This window comes from Fusarium proliferatum (genome assembly GCF_900067095.1).
Source record: "Fusarium proliferatum ET1 genome assembly, contig: FPRO_scaffold005, whole genome shotgun sequence".
Lineage (NCBI taxonomy): Eukaryota > Fungi > Ascomycota > Sordariomycetes > Hypocreales > Nectriaceae > Fusarium > Fusarium proliferatum.
This window is the reverse complement of record NW_022194794.1, coordinates 1,547,442-1,565,340: the sequence shown is the minus strand read 5'-3', so window position 1 is coordinate 1,565,340 and position 17,899 is coordinate 1,547,442. Positions and strand designations below refer to the sequence as shown.

The following is a 17,899-nucleotide window of genomic DNA, read 5'->3' as shown; positions in this document are numbered from 1 at the left end:
ATAGTAGGAGGGTATTCTCTATCGCCCGACGCCGACTAAACGCTGTACACGTGACGTCAGACATTCAAGATAGTTAGAACGCATTTCGACCACTGGACTAATTGATGGACTTCTTCAACTATCTCCATCTCCATCTCAAGTGACTTATCGACAACTCATAAAATTTTATTACTGTGACCCTAATTAAGTGATATAATCCAATCAAGGTTACAAGCTACCGTACCGTCCGCTCTGTGTTATCACAATGCCATTTGATGGCTCCAACACCATCATCAGACGAGTCACCCGCGTCGACGTCCGGCCCGGGCCTCACACGAGCGCCAGACTCACCGCAAAGCAAAATTAGACGAAACGTAGCCTGTATCAGTTGTCGTGACTCAAAGGTGAGTTGTCTCGACTGAGCTGAGTTGCGTATGGTCAATGCTGAATCTGGGCTAGGTGCGGTGTCGAGCGAGTCCTGTCACGGGACAGCCATGTCAACGATGCGCCAAGTTGCAGATCTCGTGTGTATACGACAGATCACACAAGAGAGTGACAAGGAGAAGGTAATAGTCTGACAACACTACTACGAAAATTACTCTTAAGTTTTCTTCTGCATCAGTGAGTGATATTGACAATATGTAGTAAACTTGAGCTTCTGGAACAAGAGCTCAAGTCCATCAAAGAAGTTGTACAGCCCAAGAGTAACGCAGACTCACCATCAGTCTCTCAGAGAAACGGAACTGTGTTTCCTACACAGCCATCTCAATTGCCTCCGGTCACAAATGGAGCCGCCTTTTCATTGTCCAGCAACCTGCAAAGCCCACAACAACCCCAGTCGTTCGTGCCATCAGCGGCGTTGCTCGAAAAGACAGAGCCTACAAAACCTCGCATGCTAGATGGTAAATTGGTGTCTGGACAGGATATTGACTGGTACTTTGAGAAGTATGACTCCCCTGGACTGATGCTAGCAGCAGTAAGACTAACAGCTTCAGGTATTTGCAATACTATCATCCCTATCTACCCATATTGAGGAAGAAAGACCCAGATGAATGCTTCGAAGCATCAACAACTCTCTTCTGGACAGTAATATCGACAGCTTGTCGTCGATATGCTAAAGATGAACAACTTGTAACCGTACTCCTCGATTCTCTTAACCGCGACGTTTGGGGCCTGCTTCAAGCCATTACATTGGACCTCGAGTCTATTCAGACTCTCTTGATAATCTGCACTTGGCCATTCCCGACCATTAGATTTGTCACCGATCCGTCGCCTAATTTTATAAGCAGTGCCCTCAACGCTTGCATGCTTCTCGGCCTGCATACTGGCCGAGGATCTCATCCAAGCTTCTTGATTGGGGGACGCCAGCACATGACATGCACAGACTATGAGGCATCCATAACGTGGGTGTTCTGTAGTATTCTCGCTCAAAGGTTTGTCTGGTCTTATAATGGCGTGTAGCCTTGATTACTGATAATGTGCAGAGTGTCTACAGGCAATGGGCATCCACCTCCTTTTCTCCAGCATAATGACACCAAGTGCAAGGATGCCATCAAAGATAGTCTTGCGCCGGAGTTGTTCACCTTTTTTGAGCTACAGAAGTTTTCAAATAGATTACACACAGCCATGTATGCCCAGATATCGGCAAGCAATGGGGTTCCTGAAACCATCGTCAAGATGTGGGAAGATGAGTTTGAGCTTCTAAGACCCCTCGTCACCCGTGTCGAAACAGGTAGGCTCCCGGTAACACCCTTAGCCAGCGTGTCATTGCTAAAAGCCTCCATTCAGACTTCTCTTGTTTCATAATGCTAGTTGCTCAACTCGAAGTCCAGGCTTACTACTATATCTCGCCCCCTGACCAGCGCCCCAATTTCACCCTCAATACTCTCCGCACATATAATACCTCACAGAATCTTATCAACACAGCCCTCACACTCGAATCAACGTGCCAACTACTTACACACAGTCCCCACTGGGTCTATCGTGCTTTAGTCGATGCCAGCTGCATCCTCCTATCCACGCTACACTCCACTGCTGCCCCGCAACATCTCTCAACCTCAGACGCTGAGGTTGTCGCTGCGCAGGTTCTATCCCTTCTAAAAACCTGCTCAGTTCGTGATAATGACCTCCCCACACGAGGTTCCATCATTCTTGAGACTTTCTGGTCTGTAAGGCATTTACTCCCTAAGTGGGACATTCCTGTTGGTGCATGGCCGGATCGTATAGGTGCTGCCACATCGTATTGGTGTCTCACGGCCTTCAAGAATGCGTTGCAGGAGGCCAGGAATATCACAGATGGTACACAAAAAGGCATTGATGCATTTCGTAAGTCTACACTCTTGGTTAGATGAATTGGGATTGCTCACATGTGCCATCTAGAACAAAGGTTCCCGGGGACCATCAACGGTGATAATGACGAGGGCAATGGCAACACTAACACAGACATCAATGGCCAAGAACACACTATGGACAATACCATCGATCCCCTCCAGGGAATTGACTGGTCCATGATCATCGATGACTTTGGCTGGATTGGAGAGGGTCCCATGTTTCTTGGGCCAGCATGATAGTCAAAGGAAGCTTCAGTTGAATAGCGACTTCCGGTCCATATCTCTACAGAGAGAGATATTATACTTCCTGCAGTGTTTACTCGGACACAAACCAAATAGATCAAGGGTGAACTATCCGCGTTCCCTCAGGACAACACCGTAGAGATTAAGTTAAAGCATGCCACATCATAGATAATGAAGATAATTTGAACTTTTGTTCCCATTTGTTTATAATCCAGTAGCTAAATACATTAAGCTTCAGTACAAACACCATAAACCCTTAACTCCGTCATGCAATCATCACATTCGTCCATGAAAACAATATCACCACTCATCAGTGCTCCTTCAATCACCAGTTTTTACATGTAAGCGCTTAGTCGTAGATGTCCTGATCCATGTCATCCAACATCTCGTCGACTGCATCATCTTCATCAACCATATCTTCATCCTCTCCAAGTTCACTGTCGGGATGGTTGGAAAGCACAACAATCTTGCCATCAATGAGCTCAACACGCGCGTATTCGCCATCGCGGATGTTGTTGCGCAGGATGAGAATAGCAAGACGATTCAGGACCTCCTTTTCGATAAGACGAGAAAGAGGTCGAGCGCCATAAGCCGGCGAGTACCCGCTGTTTCCCAGGTAATCTTTAGCTTCGTCCGACACGTCGATATGGACCTTTCGGCCATTGTCTTCGAGCCGTTTCTGGATCTCGCCAAGCCGAATATCAACAATCTTGCGAATCTCCTTGCGTGTGAGACGATTAAAGATGACAACCGAGTTGATACGGTTGAGGAACTCAGGCAAGAAGTAGTTGCGTAAAGCGGTCATGACCAACTCGCGAGTACCGGGGTCGACACGACCCTCCTTGACGCCAGGTCGAACAAGGTATTCTGCACCCAAGTTAGAGGTCATAACCACGATGCAGTTCTTGGCGTCAACGACTCTGCCTTGGCCGTCAGTAATACGCCCATCGTCCATAAGCTGGAGGAGGACAGTGAGAACTTCCTTGGCAGCCTTCTCAACCTCGTCAAAGAGCAAGATTGAGAATGGCTTGCGGCGAAGAGCCTCAGTGAGCTGACCACCAGCATCATGTCCAACGTATCCAGGAGGCGCACCAATCATGCGGCTCAGTGCATGTCTCTCCTGGTATTCAGACATATCAAAGCGGATCATTGCCTTGGCGTCGTCGAACAGGAATTCGGCCAGGGCCTTGGTCAGAAGGGTCTTACCGGTACCCGATGGACCACAGAAAAGGAAGCTCGGCGGCTGATTGGGATTACTAAGACCAGAACGCTGGAGTCGAATGGCGTTGGCGACAGATTGAACAGCTTCCTTCTGGCCAACAACGACCTTGCTGAGCACCTTTTCCATGTGGATGAGCTTCTCCTTCTCAGAGGTACGTAGGCGAGTGACTGGAATGCCAGTCCATCGAGCGACAATCTCGTTGATGTTATCTGCTGTGACGATGTCGGTTACCATGGCGCCACCAGAGTCCGTGGGGGCAGTAGCGTTAAGAGCGGCGTCGGCAGCAGCTTTGCGAGCCTCAAGCTCCTTGATGACAGCTTCTTGTTCTGGAATGGCACCATACTTGAGATCGGCGGCCTTGGCGTGCTCAGAGTTATTCATGGCATCCTCGAGGCGCTTCTCGAGATCATCTAGCTTGAGCTTGGCTTGGTGTATCTCCTCACTGCGCTTGATCTCGCTCTGATACTTCTCACGGAGAGGCTGCAACTCCTCTTCCACGTTCTTAGCATCCTTTTTAGCTTGTGCAAGACGAGTCTGGGACGCTTCATCCTTTTCCTTCTCAAGAGCCGCAATCTCGATCATAAGCTGCCTAAGCTTGCGCTCGAGGGAGTCGATAATTTCGGGCTGAGACTCGCGAGCAACACGAACTGCTGCTGCAGCCTCATCGACAAGATCGATGGCCGAGTCAGGCAGTCTTCGGGATGTAAGGTAGCGCGCAGCCAGATTAGCGGCAGCTACGAGAGCGCTGTCGAGAATAGTGACTCGGTGATGACGGTCATATCGCTCCTTGAGACCTCGGAGGATAGAGATCGTCTCAGGGATGCTGGGTTCCTTGACAATAACCTGCTGGAATCGACGCTCAAAGGCGGCATCCTTCTCAACGTACTTGCGGTATTCCGCAAGGGTAGTCGCACCGATACAGTGTAGCTGGCCACGGGCAAGCATGGGCTTGAGAAGGTTGGCAGCATCCATGCCTCCCTCACCGGACGAACCGGCGCCCATAAGAAGGTGGATTTCATCGACAAAAAGAATGATGACATCCTTTGACTCGGTGATCTCCTTCAAGACACCTTTCATTCTTTCCTCAAACTCTCCACGATACTTGCTGCCAGCGACAAGTGCACCCACGTCAAGTGAAAGGAGCTTGCATGACTTCAAGTTATCAGGAACGTCACGGTTGACAATTCTTTGTGCCAGTCCTTCGATGACTGTGGTCTTGCCTACACCGGGCTCACCGATAAGGACAGGGTTGTTCTTGGTTCGTCGAGAGAGAATTCTGACAACTCTACGAATCTCCTCCTCTCGACCAATGACGGGATCGATCTTCTTCTCGCGAGCCATTTCAGTCATATCAATGGTGAACTTGGCCAGGTTCTCATTCTCCTCTTCAGTATCAGCCGTCTTGCTGTCGACTCGCTTTGTTCCCCGAATAGCCTGTACTGCTTCTTGTACCAGTTTGGGCTTGGGAATGTTGGCTTCCTTGAGAGGTCCTTGGATGGTCGAATCCTCAGACAGTGCAGTGATGAGGTGATCCACGCCAATGTATGTATCCTTCTGTACCTTCTGCAGCTCCATGGCCTTTCTTAGCACATTGTGGAACTGAGGTGCCAAAGAGACATGCTCAGGTGGGGGGTCTTGACTTGGGAGTCGAACGAGGGTTTTCTTGAGGGCTCGATCGAAGAGTTGAGGATCGCCATGTGCTCGCTCAACGACTTGTCGGAAGAGTGTGCTTGTGGGAGGAGGACCGTTCTGTTGATCCTTTGAAGGGTCCGGGGGAGGGTCGAGCAGAGACACAGCGAGATGAACCGGTGCAAGCTGGGAGTGGCCGTATTGTTCAGCCAAGGCCATGGCATCCTCCACGGCCTTTTGGGCACGGTCTGTGAAGTCCATACGACTATTCATGATTGTAGTGTTGTAGTGAGAGTGTAAACGATGGGTATTTGAAACAAGAGAATTATTTGTGTATGTGTCAGTCGTACAGTAGTGTTGCCCAGTTATTAAAGTAGTATGTAAGAGAAGGGCGATGCCAGGTTTTCTGACTTGAGAAGATTGGGTATCGTTTGATGTTGTGGGGTATAGTTGCTTGCTGTACTTTTAATGCAGAGAAGAAAGAAAGTGATCCGGAAAACCGAGGATCAAGAGGTGAATTTATTCACGAATTAGGTGGATCTCATGGAATAATCAAGTCACTCCATGGAAGCATCTGGAGGAGGATATCGTCCGACATAAAGCATCGAGATCTTGATGGCAGGATCCAGCTAGATCAAGTAACATCAATACAAGCTCATGGAAACCTCCAGCCTAACCCATCAGCTTCTGGCAGCTTCCGGATTCTTCGACGTCATTGGAGCAAGGTCAAACCTGGAAGGTCCATACTGAAAGTTTATTGGCTATATCCTTCTTATCTTATCAGCCGATGCTGTCAGTCTGATCTGCTCATACGTTTCCGAAAAGGGTAGCTAAGGCCGTTGGATACCTGAGTTGCTGTTGCCAACTTCCAGGTGAAACGGCCAGAAAGACAAAGATCTCAATGGCGTGAGAGTCTTTTGATACCACAAAGCCAAAACACAAAGTATGGATGATACCTAGCAGCCAGGTTTGATGGTTTGACTGAAAAGGTAAATGATTGTAGATTAAAGCAGCCCCAAAATAGAAATCGACCAAATCATTCTTCCAATCTCACGTGACCCCTCGTCCGTGATTGAACCGGTGATACTGGCATTTTTTCCCCATCAGTCTCCAGTACCAAGGCCATCTCAACTTCACAGTGGGCAGCCATGAATAAGGCACCGACATCTCGACTGGGCCAATTGCCCAGCTACGTACGGATATGGGTGCGATACGGCCATTTCGGCAAGAAGAAGGATGGCAGAGGATTCCCTCCACCTGAGGGACATGGGGAGGATATCTGGGTATTCGGCCACAGAAGAACGAACCAAATTATTTACAGCTTTGATAAGACGCTAAACGTGAGTTCAATTATATAAAGTTCGTTATAAGCTGCATAGATGTGCTAACTTGATGTCGTAGGGTTTCCACGATCTTAAGCAACTTCCATTCAATGGTAAAAAGACAAAACCCGCCAAGCTTCGAAAAGACTACTGGTCTCCCTTCGCACACATCTCCTTCCCCGCCGGGCAAGGCTCCGTCGGTCGATCTGTCTTCCAAAAATTGCGCGAGTTGAAGCACCTGCACGAGGTAGCATGGGAAGATGATTTCCGATATAAGAACCCCGAAGAGTTCAGTGAAGCCGACCGTAAGCGAGTGGCCCAGCAGAAGGAGAAGGGGAACATGAACCATCGCCCCATCCGAACCAGAGAGGAGCGCGGTATTGCTCTTAACGCCCAGAAGCCAAACTCCGTTGCCGACATAGCTTCTGTTCTGAGCGGCGCTGGCCGCGGTAACAAAATCGTTCTATCAGAAGATGCCGAGGGTGTTGAGAAGAAGCTTTTGGATGTCAAGGTAAGCTGGGCAAACGACCAGGACAGAGAGTACGCCCAGAAGTGGTCTGAAAACGTTACACATGGTCTGTTCGAAAAGCCGAGCTACATTTCGAACGAGCCCGAGAAGAAAAAGGAGGGGGAGAAGGCACCGGAGCCAGTAGCTGAATGAAGAACTCGAAGAGAGGATTCAAATGAACAAAAAGCCTCAGGGGATGGCATAAAAGTTGGTTGGGCTGGCGATTGAATCTTCTACGAACATCCAGGCCTTCCTACTTCAGTCATTATTGTATGTGTTCTACCTCCATTGTACAAAATGTGTTATTTTGGACTCCATTGGGTTGGACTATATGGAAAGGTGTGTCATCGAGTGTCTGGAGACTTTAAAAGGGCATCCCGCAGACAGTTGGCAAACGTTTGTAGATGAAGGAGCATGTATATATTCATCGGGTGGCGTGGTGCCAAATTCGCTGTACCATAATAGCTGTACTATCACTATCAACCAAATCCAAACAGTCATAAATCATTCATTACCCCGGTTCGTCACCAGGTGCAAAAGTCCAATCTGACAGAGGGCGGAAACGCCAGAACAGGTCCAAACCGTAGAGAGAGAGAGAGAAAGCAACCCCTGAAAAAGCAGAGCGAGCACATAGCTAACTAAGTTAGATGGGTAGCGCAAACTGCTTCAGGTACTCGTAATCAGCTACGTTGTCCTCGACCGTCTTGCGGATAACCTTTTGTGCCTCAGGACCATACTTGGCGGTCCATTCCTTATCTTCTGACTCGGTGGTCATCGTCTTCTTTAGTTAGCAATGTCAGCCTTTTTTTCACCCTACCACAAGAAGCGCGAACGAACAGTGGATGTTGTTGCAGACCAACAGGTGGAGGGATAATGGGAAGGGGGCGATTATAAGAAATCGTTTTGACGTACCTGGTGATGAGTACGGGGCCTCAGAGCCGAGCTCTTGATAGCATCATTGTGCCAGCCATTCCATTTCTGGAAGGCAATGGTCGCATAGTTGCAATCTTCGTCATTCCACTCGAGCATCTCGGGCTTGAAGTCAATGCCCGTCTTCTCGCAGTAGAGACGAATGGTCTTCTCGGGATTATCGAGGAGATCATCAGCGTCGATAACAACGAGGTTGTCCTTGTCGACGATGTTCTCCTTGATCAGGAAATCAAAGAAACGCACGAGCTCCCTGTAACCGGCCTCATTGGGCATGAAGTCATAAAAACCAGTGACTTCGTCCAGAGGCGGCACCGTGCAACGGTAGTATGAGGGGATAGCTCGGCGAGGGTGGCGGATGAGGAAGGTGAATTGGAATTGCTTCAGGACCTCTAGTGGCAAAACTGTTGGGTTGCCAGGCTCTTCCTCTCCCAGAGACGGTGCAACCTTGGTAGGCTTGTTGTCTGGGGCCATGAGGTAGTAGGCCATGTCCTTGATGAAAATTCGCTTGCCCTGGGAGGAGGTGTTAGTATGTTGCATCAGTTTGATGAGGGTTCCCGCCAATGGCGATAGAATGATAAGGATACGGCATGTAACATTGATAAGCACATTCATGACCATCATGTGTCAATCGAGTGTCTGCTGCAGATAAAAAACTTGGCCATGGCACATGTTTCTTGTTTGGCTTGCAGTTCCCCTCATTCGAGAAGGCGGGGAGGAGTGACGGGGAGTTCGGGGAGTTCGGGCGATCGCATGAACCATGAGGAGAATGGAGGGGAGATTATACTAACATCTTTACCCGCATCCATGACCTCGTTGAGGACGTCTTTGTAGGTCTTTTGCGAGAAACCACTCTGCTCACGAGTGGCAGTGTCGTTCCTGAAACGGTCACTGAGGATCTCAGGACCATAGTAGAAGGCATCTCCAAAGGGTTCGTGAACGCTCTCTAGGATATCGCGGCGGGCCATGAAGACCTATTAAATAACCAGACTTAGCATTATGGCAGAGTGCGCAATCATGACAATTTCAACACTGGGGAGGCGGCATGATCTTGGGATCTCGGGGGCTCAACATACCCGCTCAAAGGCCGTAGAGCACGCACGTGGGTGCGTAGCAGTAAAGATAGGGCGGAGCGCCATTTTGGGATAAAGAACCAAGAGTAAAAGGGAGATATAGCAGTTAAGTGTTGTCGCTGCAACATCAAGCTGGAGGAAGAGCAGAAAGGGTGAGAGGAAGAGCAAATCTTCAAGGACAAGAAACAGCAGATCAAGCCATTAAAAGGTATTCGAGGCGCCCAGCGCCCAGTAGGCAGGTAGGTACCTGAGTACTCACAGAGTTTGCTGGAGAGCTTCCGGACCATCGCCCGATGGTAATTGTTGTAGCGATGGTCCGTAGGCTATTACCAACCTGGTTAGATCCTCCCACCTTGAACCTGGGCGTGTGGCCCATGAACGACCCTTAGTGGTCTCCCTCTGAGTGTTGCGCATACGGCGTGTACGTCATGTTGGTCGATAGTGGTCTCCGCTGGGGCAACTAGGACGAGATATCTCTCAAGTATCCGAGTTTTCTCGCTCCTCATTGATGCTTTTTGAGCCCATCCCACAGTCCCCCAGGGCTTTATCGGGCCCTTCGTTTTTTTAACCCCTGTCCTTAGTGACTTCGCAAGGCTTTCCCAAGGGTCAATTCCTCCGACCTGCCCCACGCGGCTGGGTCAAAGCCTGATCCAGGCCAATCCTGTGAATCTCAAAAAACGCATGTCTTTTTCCGTTTCTGTGAGTTGTGTCCTGCAAGTGCCTGAAACGGATTTGATAGCGTAAACTCAGCATTGGCAAACATGTTCGCGTATCCCGGGTAGTGGGGGAGGCGTCTCTTTTCCCATGGATGTGTGTCACCCTGCACAAGAGGGCATCGTGGTGCTGGTCTTGTGCAAGCATACGTAAGGTACCCATCTGAGGTACCTAAAAGTGAGACGTTGATAAGCGACCGATATTCCGTTTACAAAAGCATTTGTCTTTGACGTGGAACGGCCCGGTGGTGGTACAGAAAATACAGTATGATCTTCAATGCGCCCAGGCCCTGCTAAAGAAAGACCTGCACAGGGCGACACTCAAAGAGCACGCAATCAGCCCCACTGGACTCACGGGGAGTTCTCCAGGGCTTATAGAGCAACTGCCCTGTTTCCGCGGGGAGTTCGTCGCCTTTTGCATCGCGTGTATGCAATAAGTCAGGTGTTGCTAGTCGTCAAATTGAATGCACGTATATTATGGAACTGGTGAATAATTCGTTTGTTGCTTTTGTTAAAGTTTATATATATCTCTCCCAGCTTCCAAGCCACCTCCAACTCTCGGCCACACGACTGATTTTTTCTAGCGCACCGTTGACCCGGCCCTCAGGATCGACATACTTGTGACCTTCAAATTCAATGAAGAAAATGTACTGGAAGGGTTTCACGAGGCTTGGTAGAGTGTTGATGCTGGTCAAGTTGATGTCGAATGTTCGGAAGCAGCTCAACACATCTGCCAAAGCTCCAGGTGATGTGTGAGGTACTGTGAAAGAGACCAGCGACTTGCTTCCCTTCTCGGCAACAGCCTTTTTGGTTTGGTCAAGGTCCTTCGGGCCTGCAGCATTCTTACCAATCACGAAGAAACGGGTCGTGTTATCCTCTCTATCCTCTATCGATCTTCCCAGAAAATCGAGACCATGAAGTTTAGCGGCGAGCTCGCTTGAGATGGCGGCCCAGGTACCCGTTGTGTCCTTACTGACGATTTCAGCTGCCTTGCTAGTTGAGCTGACTTCGAAAATTTCGACACCCTTGAGATATGTGGAGATGAAAGCGGTGCATTGGCCAAATGCCTGGGGGTGCGAATATAAGCGTTGAATGTGCTTGAGGCTGGCCAGGGGCCTGGACCGTGGTTTTGAAGGTGACGGGTCTATCGCTGTCGGGGTGCAAGTACCGGACCCTTCAGCGATGTCTTCGACAGCTGGTACAGGGCTCTTGTGACCAACAAGGCAATGGTGAACGTCCACGTATGTCTCGCCATCGACAGTGATATCCGGATAATGGTTCGTTCTGTCAGCCAGGTTGTCCAAAGTGAAGCTCACAGAACCATTGGTGGAGTTCTCAAACGGCACAACACCAGCTTGCACCTGGCCACTTTGGACCTGGTCAAATACGTCTTTGCCAGGAAAGTCAGTACGGACATCCCGACTGCGGTGCATTGACTAGAACGTACCGTCAATAGTAACTGCAGGGGAGAATTCCCATGTTGACTCAGAAAAGGCCTGACGGACAGCCTATGAAGCGAGGTCAGCCAGGGCTAGTGCCATGCGGTCGTCGCTATAGGGCACTGCTGCTTTACCTGATGGGTGTATGAGGCCACTGGGCCGAGGAAGCTGACAACAGGTTTGTGTTGGCTGGCCATGATACCTTGGTTATGATCGGTGTCACCGGATCAACTGAGATTTTTTGATGCGGCGTCAAACGGAATTGGGGTGCAGCGTGACTAGACTTCCAGCCCCGACTCTTAGGGTTGTTCGTACACCAAGAATGGTTAGGTCTCTGATAATGTAGTGTTGCAGTGTCTTGCTTGAGGATGAGGCTGTCACCAAGCTGTGAGAATTGGGATGAGATGCGGTCAATTGGCTCAGTGACGAAACTTCTCGTGTGCCATTCCGTCTTTTCTCGTCTGTTAGTGTCTTCGAATTTACTTTTTGCCTGTCTTTGACCCAATTGAACATCAAAGAAGGCGTTGGCGATGTCGTGCTAATGTCGTGATCGTGGGGGAAGAATGAATTGCCTCCCGGTTGTGTGATGAAAAGTTGCAGGGTAAGTAGTACGGCACTAACATTTTTTAGGCGGTCAAATACGGGGTTTGAGATAGCGAGCCACTTGTTCATGCGGGGTTGAAATGGCCTCTACGAGCTCGGTTTAATATCGAGAAAATGTTGGTTATGGCTTGGTAAGAGAATAAAATAATCAAAGTCCTGTGAAATGAGTCCATGCCTCGTATAAAACTTATACAACTAACAGAACCCGGTATTCTCATGGAGGTGAGAAAAGAAAGGAGGGCGATACATATGAAAGGTTTGATTGATAGTTGTAAATATTGAAATTGTCTCCTATGAGCTCTTCTTTTCTAAGGCGGTTGGTTGAATTGACTTGACCTAGGGTAACAAAGGAAATACATAATAACATACACAAACACATATAGAAGGTTATCATAAGTAAGGAAAAGACTTAGGTGAGTTACATAAGACTTAAAGGTAACTTCCATATAGGTAACTTAGTAGGCTCCTGGGCTAATTGAGAGGTTAGAGGTCTGTCTTCTCTTGATTTAGTACTCAAGAGAAAGAATACCTGCAAGCTACTAAGTTAATCATCAATTTTATAACCCCTTGAACTAAATAATCTACTCTTAAACACATTAGATCTAACTATTTAAAAGGGCCTAACAAAGAAAGGCACTATGAAAGCCCAACCTTATTCTTGTGATGTGCTATCGATTTAAACCTTGCAGCAGGCTGATAGTGCAACCCAGGACATAACAAAACCTTGGGCCCGTCATAATCGAACGGAACCGGTTGTATTGAGAACTATTCACTATTGATCAACTGTTCTTTTATCTCACAAATTGCTCTGCAAAGCTTGCCCCGAGTCCAACAGCTTCATAGTGCTTTCGTGCCTTGTCCAACTTGCTGAAAACATCTTCCACGCCAACAGGATTGCCATCAGGGTCAACATAGATATAAGCTCCCGTGACATGAAAAATGGTCACCATCTCCTTCACGTCCTCCGGAACCTCAAGAGTATGAATGTCTCCAGGGGGCTCAAAGACATAACCGCCCTCTGTTGCCCACCACGGATGTTCTAGATAATGCCAGCGGCCCTTGAGAACTGCTGCGTGCACGCAACCAGCGTGGCGATGACGCGAGAGGATACCAGATCTCCGGACTCGAAGAATGTTGACAAAGTAGCCGCCAGAAACGGACAGGAGGAGAGGTCGGAACCAAACGTCTGGTGCTTGTGGGACCCAGAGACGATCGCCACATTCAGAGTCGAAGATTCCTGGAACGACGAGGTCGTCAGGAACAGCGGGAAGACGGGGACCTCGATATGGAACAGCAGCTTGATCCGCACGTTCTTTGAGCTCCTCTTTCTTCGAGGTATTTGCTATCGTGGTGATAGTTTGCGTTGTAGTAGCCATCTTGGTGACTGATAAGATTTCGTTGGGTATGAGGAGGGAGAGTCAGTTCGTACTGGTGTAGGAAGCTTAGAGACAAGCTGGTGTTTTATAACCCTTTACCACCAAGCGATCAACACATTGAATGCTATGTATCTTATATGTAAATTCTAGTGCAGCAGAGGTAGTGAGGTGATAAGAGTGCAAGTCTTGAAGGCGCATGGCGTAAACTGTGGCGCCAACGGCGGCCCCAGATTGTGGGTGGAGCTTAATTGAATGAAGGCCGTATGTCGCTGACATATCTTCGGGCAATGAATTTGTATTCAATGGGGGAGAAGGAGGAGAAGCTTTTTCTCGGGATTCGGAACTTCGCAATTACGAAATGGAAAGCTTGCAGTCCCGTTGCTTCACCACATCTGGCCAGTCCACCTTATCTTGGTCTTCCCTCCTTGATCCATCCATTCTTCGCCGCCATACCTCATCAAGAACATCGAGACATACTTCAACGTTTCTGAATTTCCGCCACTTGATCATCTCGCCAAGCTTCTCTCTAATGATTACTATCTCACTTGTCTCATGGGCTTCTCCTCCCACCATGAAAAGGGGGAAAAGGAGGGTGCATTCCACGAGGCAGCCCTCTGACACTTGTCTGCTAAGCTTACATATCGACTCTACACAAGCCTTCAGCTTCGCTTTCAGAATGCTAGAATAGCTTTCGATGTAGCGAGAAAGGGTTCGGTAAAGATGAATGAGCGCCGCGTTACGGTAGGCTTCACCAAGCAGCGCTAGCGGTGAACCATCGTGGCCCGCAGGGCAAACCCAACTCTGGAGCTCACTTTCTATCTTGTGTGAGCGTTTGGAAAAACTATGACCGCGGGTCTGTGATACCAGTTTTGCTTCTGCGAAGTCGGCATTCAGAATGCTAGTCTCGGAGATGAGATAGAGTATCCGCGATGCAAATCCAAAGTAGGGATATGCAAGTGTGTCATCCTCTGAGGCCCAGTAGAACCCCATTATTAATGGACGACAATCCATCGAGACACTCATCATGATGTCGTGATAGGCGAAATTGCGGAGAAGCCACCTCCCCTCAAAAGTAGCCTGAACAGCTTGCTTCGGATCTACCACCGCGAGAGAATCCTCTGTCTGCCAAGCTAATGCAGCAGCAGCGCCTTTCAAGTGAGGATACCAGGCATCGGTAGCCTCGGATATTGACTCGATAGAACAGAGGACCATGGTCACAGCAAGGCACATCTCAGTTGATAGCTCACTCTGCTTCATTGACTTTTGAAGCTGAGCCAAAGCATGCCCGCGGTGCCTTAGTGAATCCGCTCTGAACTTCTCGTCGCGTAATGCTAAGTGGGAAGAAGCCCATGCTGAGATGGCATACATCAGGGCAGGGCATTCGAACGCCATGGGAAGAATAACTTTTCAGGTAAGCTGATGAAGTTATCTAGATGCCTAGTGTTCAGTGCACATACCAGAGAGGAAACAGTTGTTTTCGAGATTCGTGGTCAGTAGAAACGCAAGAGTCACGGTGTAGTAACGCAGCATCACTCGTCTGCTTCCCACAAGATCTTTCGAGTCGGCGTCACCAGGTTCCAGCGATAGTCCAAGGGGTTGACCTAGTTGCGTGACCTCTTTGATTTGCTGATCTATGCTCGGAGTCCTCATAACTCTTGTCTCAGTCGCTTCAGAACCTCCCGTTGCGGCCCCAGGTGACGGTAGCACTGAGCGTGGAGGCTCACGCTTGCATACTAGGTTGAGACGCAAACAGTGACTGCAGATAGGCTAAAGCTGATCACATTTCTTCTTTCTGGGATTGATTAGTATACCAGTAGCGACCTAACTGATGCATGAGGCCCTCGACATGCCGTTGACGACATCTTAGACATCCACGCTTCTGTCGAGTATAGCCACCTCTCCGAGTTGAAGCCCAAGGTGGGGTTCTAAGTGATTCGTTCATGGGACTCAAAATCTCGATCCGATTCTACTCTCATAGGGGCCCGAATGAGCTTTGAAATGACCAAGAGCGCTATGGGCGGTGATATGAAAAAAGAAAATCAGAGAGGAATGTTTGAAGACTGAAAGTTTCGGGCCACATCCCGTCATCAACGACACTCATGCACGGCGCTATGAGCGGGAGAGGCTAATCTGAAGATGGATATCTGGTAACGTGGGGCTATGCGGGGAACCTAATCCTGGGGTAGATCGTTGCAGATATCGAATAACTTATAAACGACGAGTCAGAAAGGAGCAGACACAAGAAAAGATGTTGTAATACTGCAAGATTGATTGGAGTTGCTAGCTGTAGCCATGGGCCGCACTGATGTCTTTTCTCAAAAGGCTAGGGCTTATGGAGCTTAGACAGACTGATAGCCATTTACTTGTACAATACGGTACCTGAAAGGACATCGGCAATTAGAACTATCTATTTTGAAGCATGCTTAGAGTCACGCCCCTTGAATATCAATAACCTCAGACATTACAGTCTGAATAGATTCCCTTAGAATGCCGACCATCCGTCCCAGCTCAGACTCAGTTACCACATATGGGGGAGACATTATGGCATGATCAACATGGATGTCTCCAGTTTCACCCAGGTTTCCCAAAATATTCAAGCCCAGATCAAGCGCTTTGTCGACAATCTGGTGACACAGTCTCATATCTGCCGGGAAGGGTGTTTTGGTGCCACGATCCTGAACGAACTCAACGGCCCAAAAAAGACCACGCCCACGGATATCGCCGACATATTCCATATGTCCAAGATTTGTTCTCAGGAGCCTCTCCAAGACCTTACCCATTTCTCGGGCGTTAGTGAGAAGATCTTCATCACGAATGATGCGTTGAGCCTCGAGGGCTGCAGCGCAAGCGACCGGGTCAGCCTATTGAGAATGTCAGCCAGTTCCATGTTAACTTCTTGTCATATAAAGGTTACCTGTAATGTGTGTCCATGGGCTAATCCCTGAGATCCGTCTGCGAGGGCGTCGAATATCTTATTGCGAAGCAACACGCCAGACAGGGGAACAAACCCCCCACCAAGAGCTTTGCCTATCATCTGAATATCAGGCCCTGAAATGGCCTCCTGTTCCTAAGCATGCATAGTGCCTGTTTTCACCATACCGCACATGATCTAAGATGTATTAGAAACTATGTTCATCGGCGCAATATGCAGTAACTCACTTCATCCACGATCAAGAGGACATCATGTCTGTCACAAATCTCTCGGACAGCTTTAAAGTATCCAGGTACAGCAGGAAGGCAACCTAGAGTAGTTCCACTGACAGTCTCAGCCACAAATGCAGAAACGTTCTCGGGTCCAATACGGAGAATCTCTGCCTCAAGTTGATCTGCCAGTCGCTTGACATAATCTTGGTCGGATTCGTTTCCCTTCAGCCTATAAGCGAAGCAGGGGTCAACGAAGCTGACATTATGAGAGAGCCAGTGGCCGTACATGGCCCTTCGAGATTTGTGGCCAGAAACGCAGAGTGCTCCAATTGTGTTTCCATGGTAGCTCTGTTTTCTTGCGATGACATGGTGTTTCTGGGTCATTCCTCGCTCGTGCTAGTATTGTGTTGCGAGCTTGATAACAGCATCAGTGGCTTCGCTTCCAGAGTTGACGAATATGGCCTTGGACAGACCACCGGGTTGCCCTTGCAGAAGCATCGATTCAAGCTCCTCGGTCACGTCGCAAGTGAAACGTGCGCCAGAGTAGAGGTAAGGAAGCTGGTTCATCTGGTTCGCGACCACTTCAGCAATCTCTGGACGTCCAAAGCCGAGACATGATACGGCTGGTCCGGCTGAAGCATCAAGGATTTCACGGCCAGACTCAAGAAAGAGAGATAAGCCTGAGGCAGAAACGACTCTGTCAGGCTGACGAGCGAATGAACGATGGAGAATGTTTGAGTTGGAGACAAACGGGTGAGCCATCGTGGATAGTTGATGTTTATGGTCTGTTACTAGATGCCAGATCTGGATCTTTGAGACCTAGGCTAGCTAGATATATTCGACGTATTACCGACTATTTTTCAGTCTTACTTGATATCTATGATACTTAGGTGACTTTGCATCAGCCTCCGAACCAATCCCGAACTTATCTCTCATGAACCCCCCTCATGAAATCCCGCCGTTGGCGCCAAATGAGCTTCATAGCGGCGCCAACGGCGTGGAAAGGCCCAGACTATCAACTACTGATAGACAGGGTTTCTCCACACTTCTCCGCGTTGAAAGCTTCGCGCCTCCATACACCGGCGATAGGTAAATTGCTAGCCATCCGTGTAAGTGAAGACTACCAAACTAAGGTGAGGAACACCCTTCGCTATCGGCTTGGCCTACCTTATGGTATTTATGAAGATACCTACCTCAGTACGTAGTAGTTTTATCAATGCATTAGAACTTTCTATTGGCCAAGGTGCCCTGCTTAAATGCCATGGCCGCTTGGAGTGATTTGTGTGGTAGTTAGTGGTATGGGTCTTCTTGTTTAATATAAAATGAGCAAGAAAAATCCCCTTTTCACGTCTTTCAAGACATTCCTATTCTCTCCTTAAATCTATATTCAA

General features: G+C 48.7%; 9 protein-coding genes across 9 annotated transcripts; 2 read left to right on the top strand and 7 right to left on the bottom strand.

The window, feature by feature from the left end:
- Nucleotides 1-254: 254 nt before the first annotated feature.
- On the top strand, nucleotides 255-2,546 carry FPRO_10779 (uncharacterized protein; the record flags this gene model as incomplete). Its single annotated transcript, XM_031231779.1, has 7 exons — nucleotides 255-383; nucleotides 439-503; nucleotides 625-974; nucleotides 1,067-1,412; nucleotides 1,464-1,711; nucleotides 1,792-2,304; nucleotides 2,359-2,546. 7 exons carry the CDS (start codon nucleotides 255-257, stop codon nucleotides 2,544-2,546), a joined length of 1,839 nt encoding a protein of 612 aa, XP_031081782.1.
- A 355-nt stretch (nucleotides 2,547-2,901) lies between these two features.
- FPRO_10778 (putative heat shock protein HSP104 (endopeptidase Clp ATP-binding chain HSP104)) lies at nucleotides 2,902-5,676 on the bottom strand (the record flags this gene model as incomplete). The annotated part of the gene is made up of 1 exon (XM_031231778.1): nucleotides 2,902-5,676. One exon carries the CDS (start codon nucleotides 5,674-5,676, stop codon nucleotides 2,902-2,904), a length of 2,775 nt encoding a protein of 924 aa, XP_031081781.1.
- Nucleotides 5,677-6,551: 875 nt separating this feature from the next.
- Nucleotides 6,552-7,386, top strand: FPRO_10777 (uncharacterized protein; the record flags this gene model as incomplete). The annotated part of the gene is made up of 2 exons (XM_031231777.1): nucleotides 6,552-6,743; nucleotides 6,805-7,386. 2 exons carry the CDS (start codon nucleotides 6,552-6,554, stop codon nucleotides 7,384-7,386), a joined length of 774 nt encoding a protein of 257 aa, XP_031081780.1.
- A 490-nt stretch (nucleotides 7,387-7,876) lies between these two features.
- Nucleotides 7,877-9,299, bottom strand: FPRO_10776 (uncharacterized protein; the record flags this gene model as incomplete). Its single annotated transcript, XM_031231776.1, has 4 exons — nucleotides 7,877-8,014; nucleotides 8,146-8,673; nucleotides 8,952-9,134; nucleotides 9,237-9,299. 4 exons carry the CDS (start codon nucleotides 9,297-9,299, stop codon nucleotides 7,877-7,879), a joined length of 912 nt encoding a protein of 303 aa, XP_031081779.1.
- A 1,165-nt stretch (nucleotides 9,300-10,464) lies between these two features.
- On the bottom strand, nucleotides 10,465-11,582 carry FPRO_10775 (uncharacterized protein; the record flags this gene model as incomplete). The annotated part of the gene is made up of 3 exons (XM_031231775.1): nucleotides 10,465-11,336; nucleotides 11,394-11,454; nucleotides 11,520-11,582. The coding sequence occupies 3 exons, from the start codon at nucleotides 11,580-11,582 to the stop codon at nucleotides 10,465-10,467; spliced, it is 996 nt and encodes a 331-aa protein (XP_031081778.1).
- A 1,197-nt stretch (nucleotides 11,583-12,779) lies between these two features.
- On the bottom strand, nucleotides 12,780-13,364 carry FPRO_10774 (uncharacterized protein; the record flags this gene model as incomplete). Its single annotated transcript, XM_031231774.1, has 1 exon — nucleotides 12,780-13,364. The coding sequence occupies one exon, from the start codon at nucleotides 13,362-13,364 to the stop codon at nucleotides 12,780-12,782; it is 585 nt and encodes a 194-aa protein (XP_031081777.1).
- A 351-nt stretch (nucleotides 13,365-13,715) lies between these two features.
- Nucleotides 13,716-15,014, bottom strand: FPRO_10773 (uncharacterized protein; the record flags this gene model as incomplete). The annotated part of the gene is made up of 2 exons (XM_031231773.1): nucleotides 13,716-14,767; nucleotides 14,822-15,014. 2 exons carry the CDS (start codon nucleotides 15,012-15,014, stop codon nucleotides 13,716-13,718), a joined length of 1,245 nt encoding a protein of 414 aa, XP_031081776.1.
- A 779-nt stretch (nucleotides 15,015-15,793) lies between these two features.
- Nucleotides 15,794-16,796, bottom strand: FPRO_10772 (uncharacterized protein; the record flags this gene model as incomplete). Its single annotated transcript, XM_031231771.1, has 4 exons — nucleotides 15,794-16,225; nucleotides 16,279-16,391; nucleotides 16,464-16,473; nucleotides 16,524-16,796. The coding sequence occupies 4 exons, from the start codon at nucleotides 16,794-16,796 to the stop codon at nucleotides 15,794-15,796; spliced, it is 828 nt and encodes a 275-aa protein (XP_031081775.1).
- Nucleotides 16,797-16,904: 108 nt separating this feature from the next.
- FPRO_10771 (uncharacterized protein) lies at nucleotides 16,905-17,270 on the bottom strand (the record flags this gene model as incomplete). Its single annotated transcript, XM_031231770.1, has 1 exon — nucleotides 16,905-17,270. One exon carries the CDS (start codon nucleotides 17,268-17,270, stop codon nucleotides 16,905-16,907), a length of 366 nt encoding a protein of 121 aa, XP_031081774.1.
- Nucleotides 17,271-17,899: the final 629 nt, after the last annotated feature.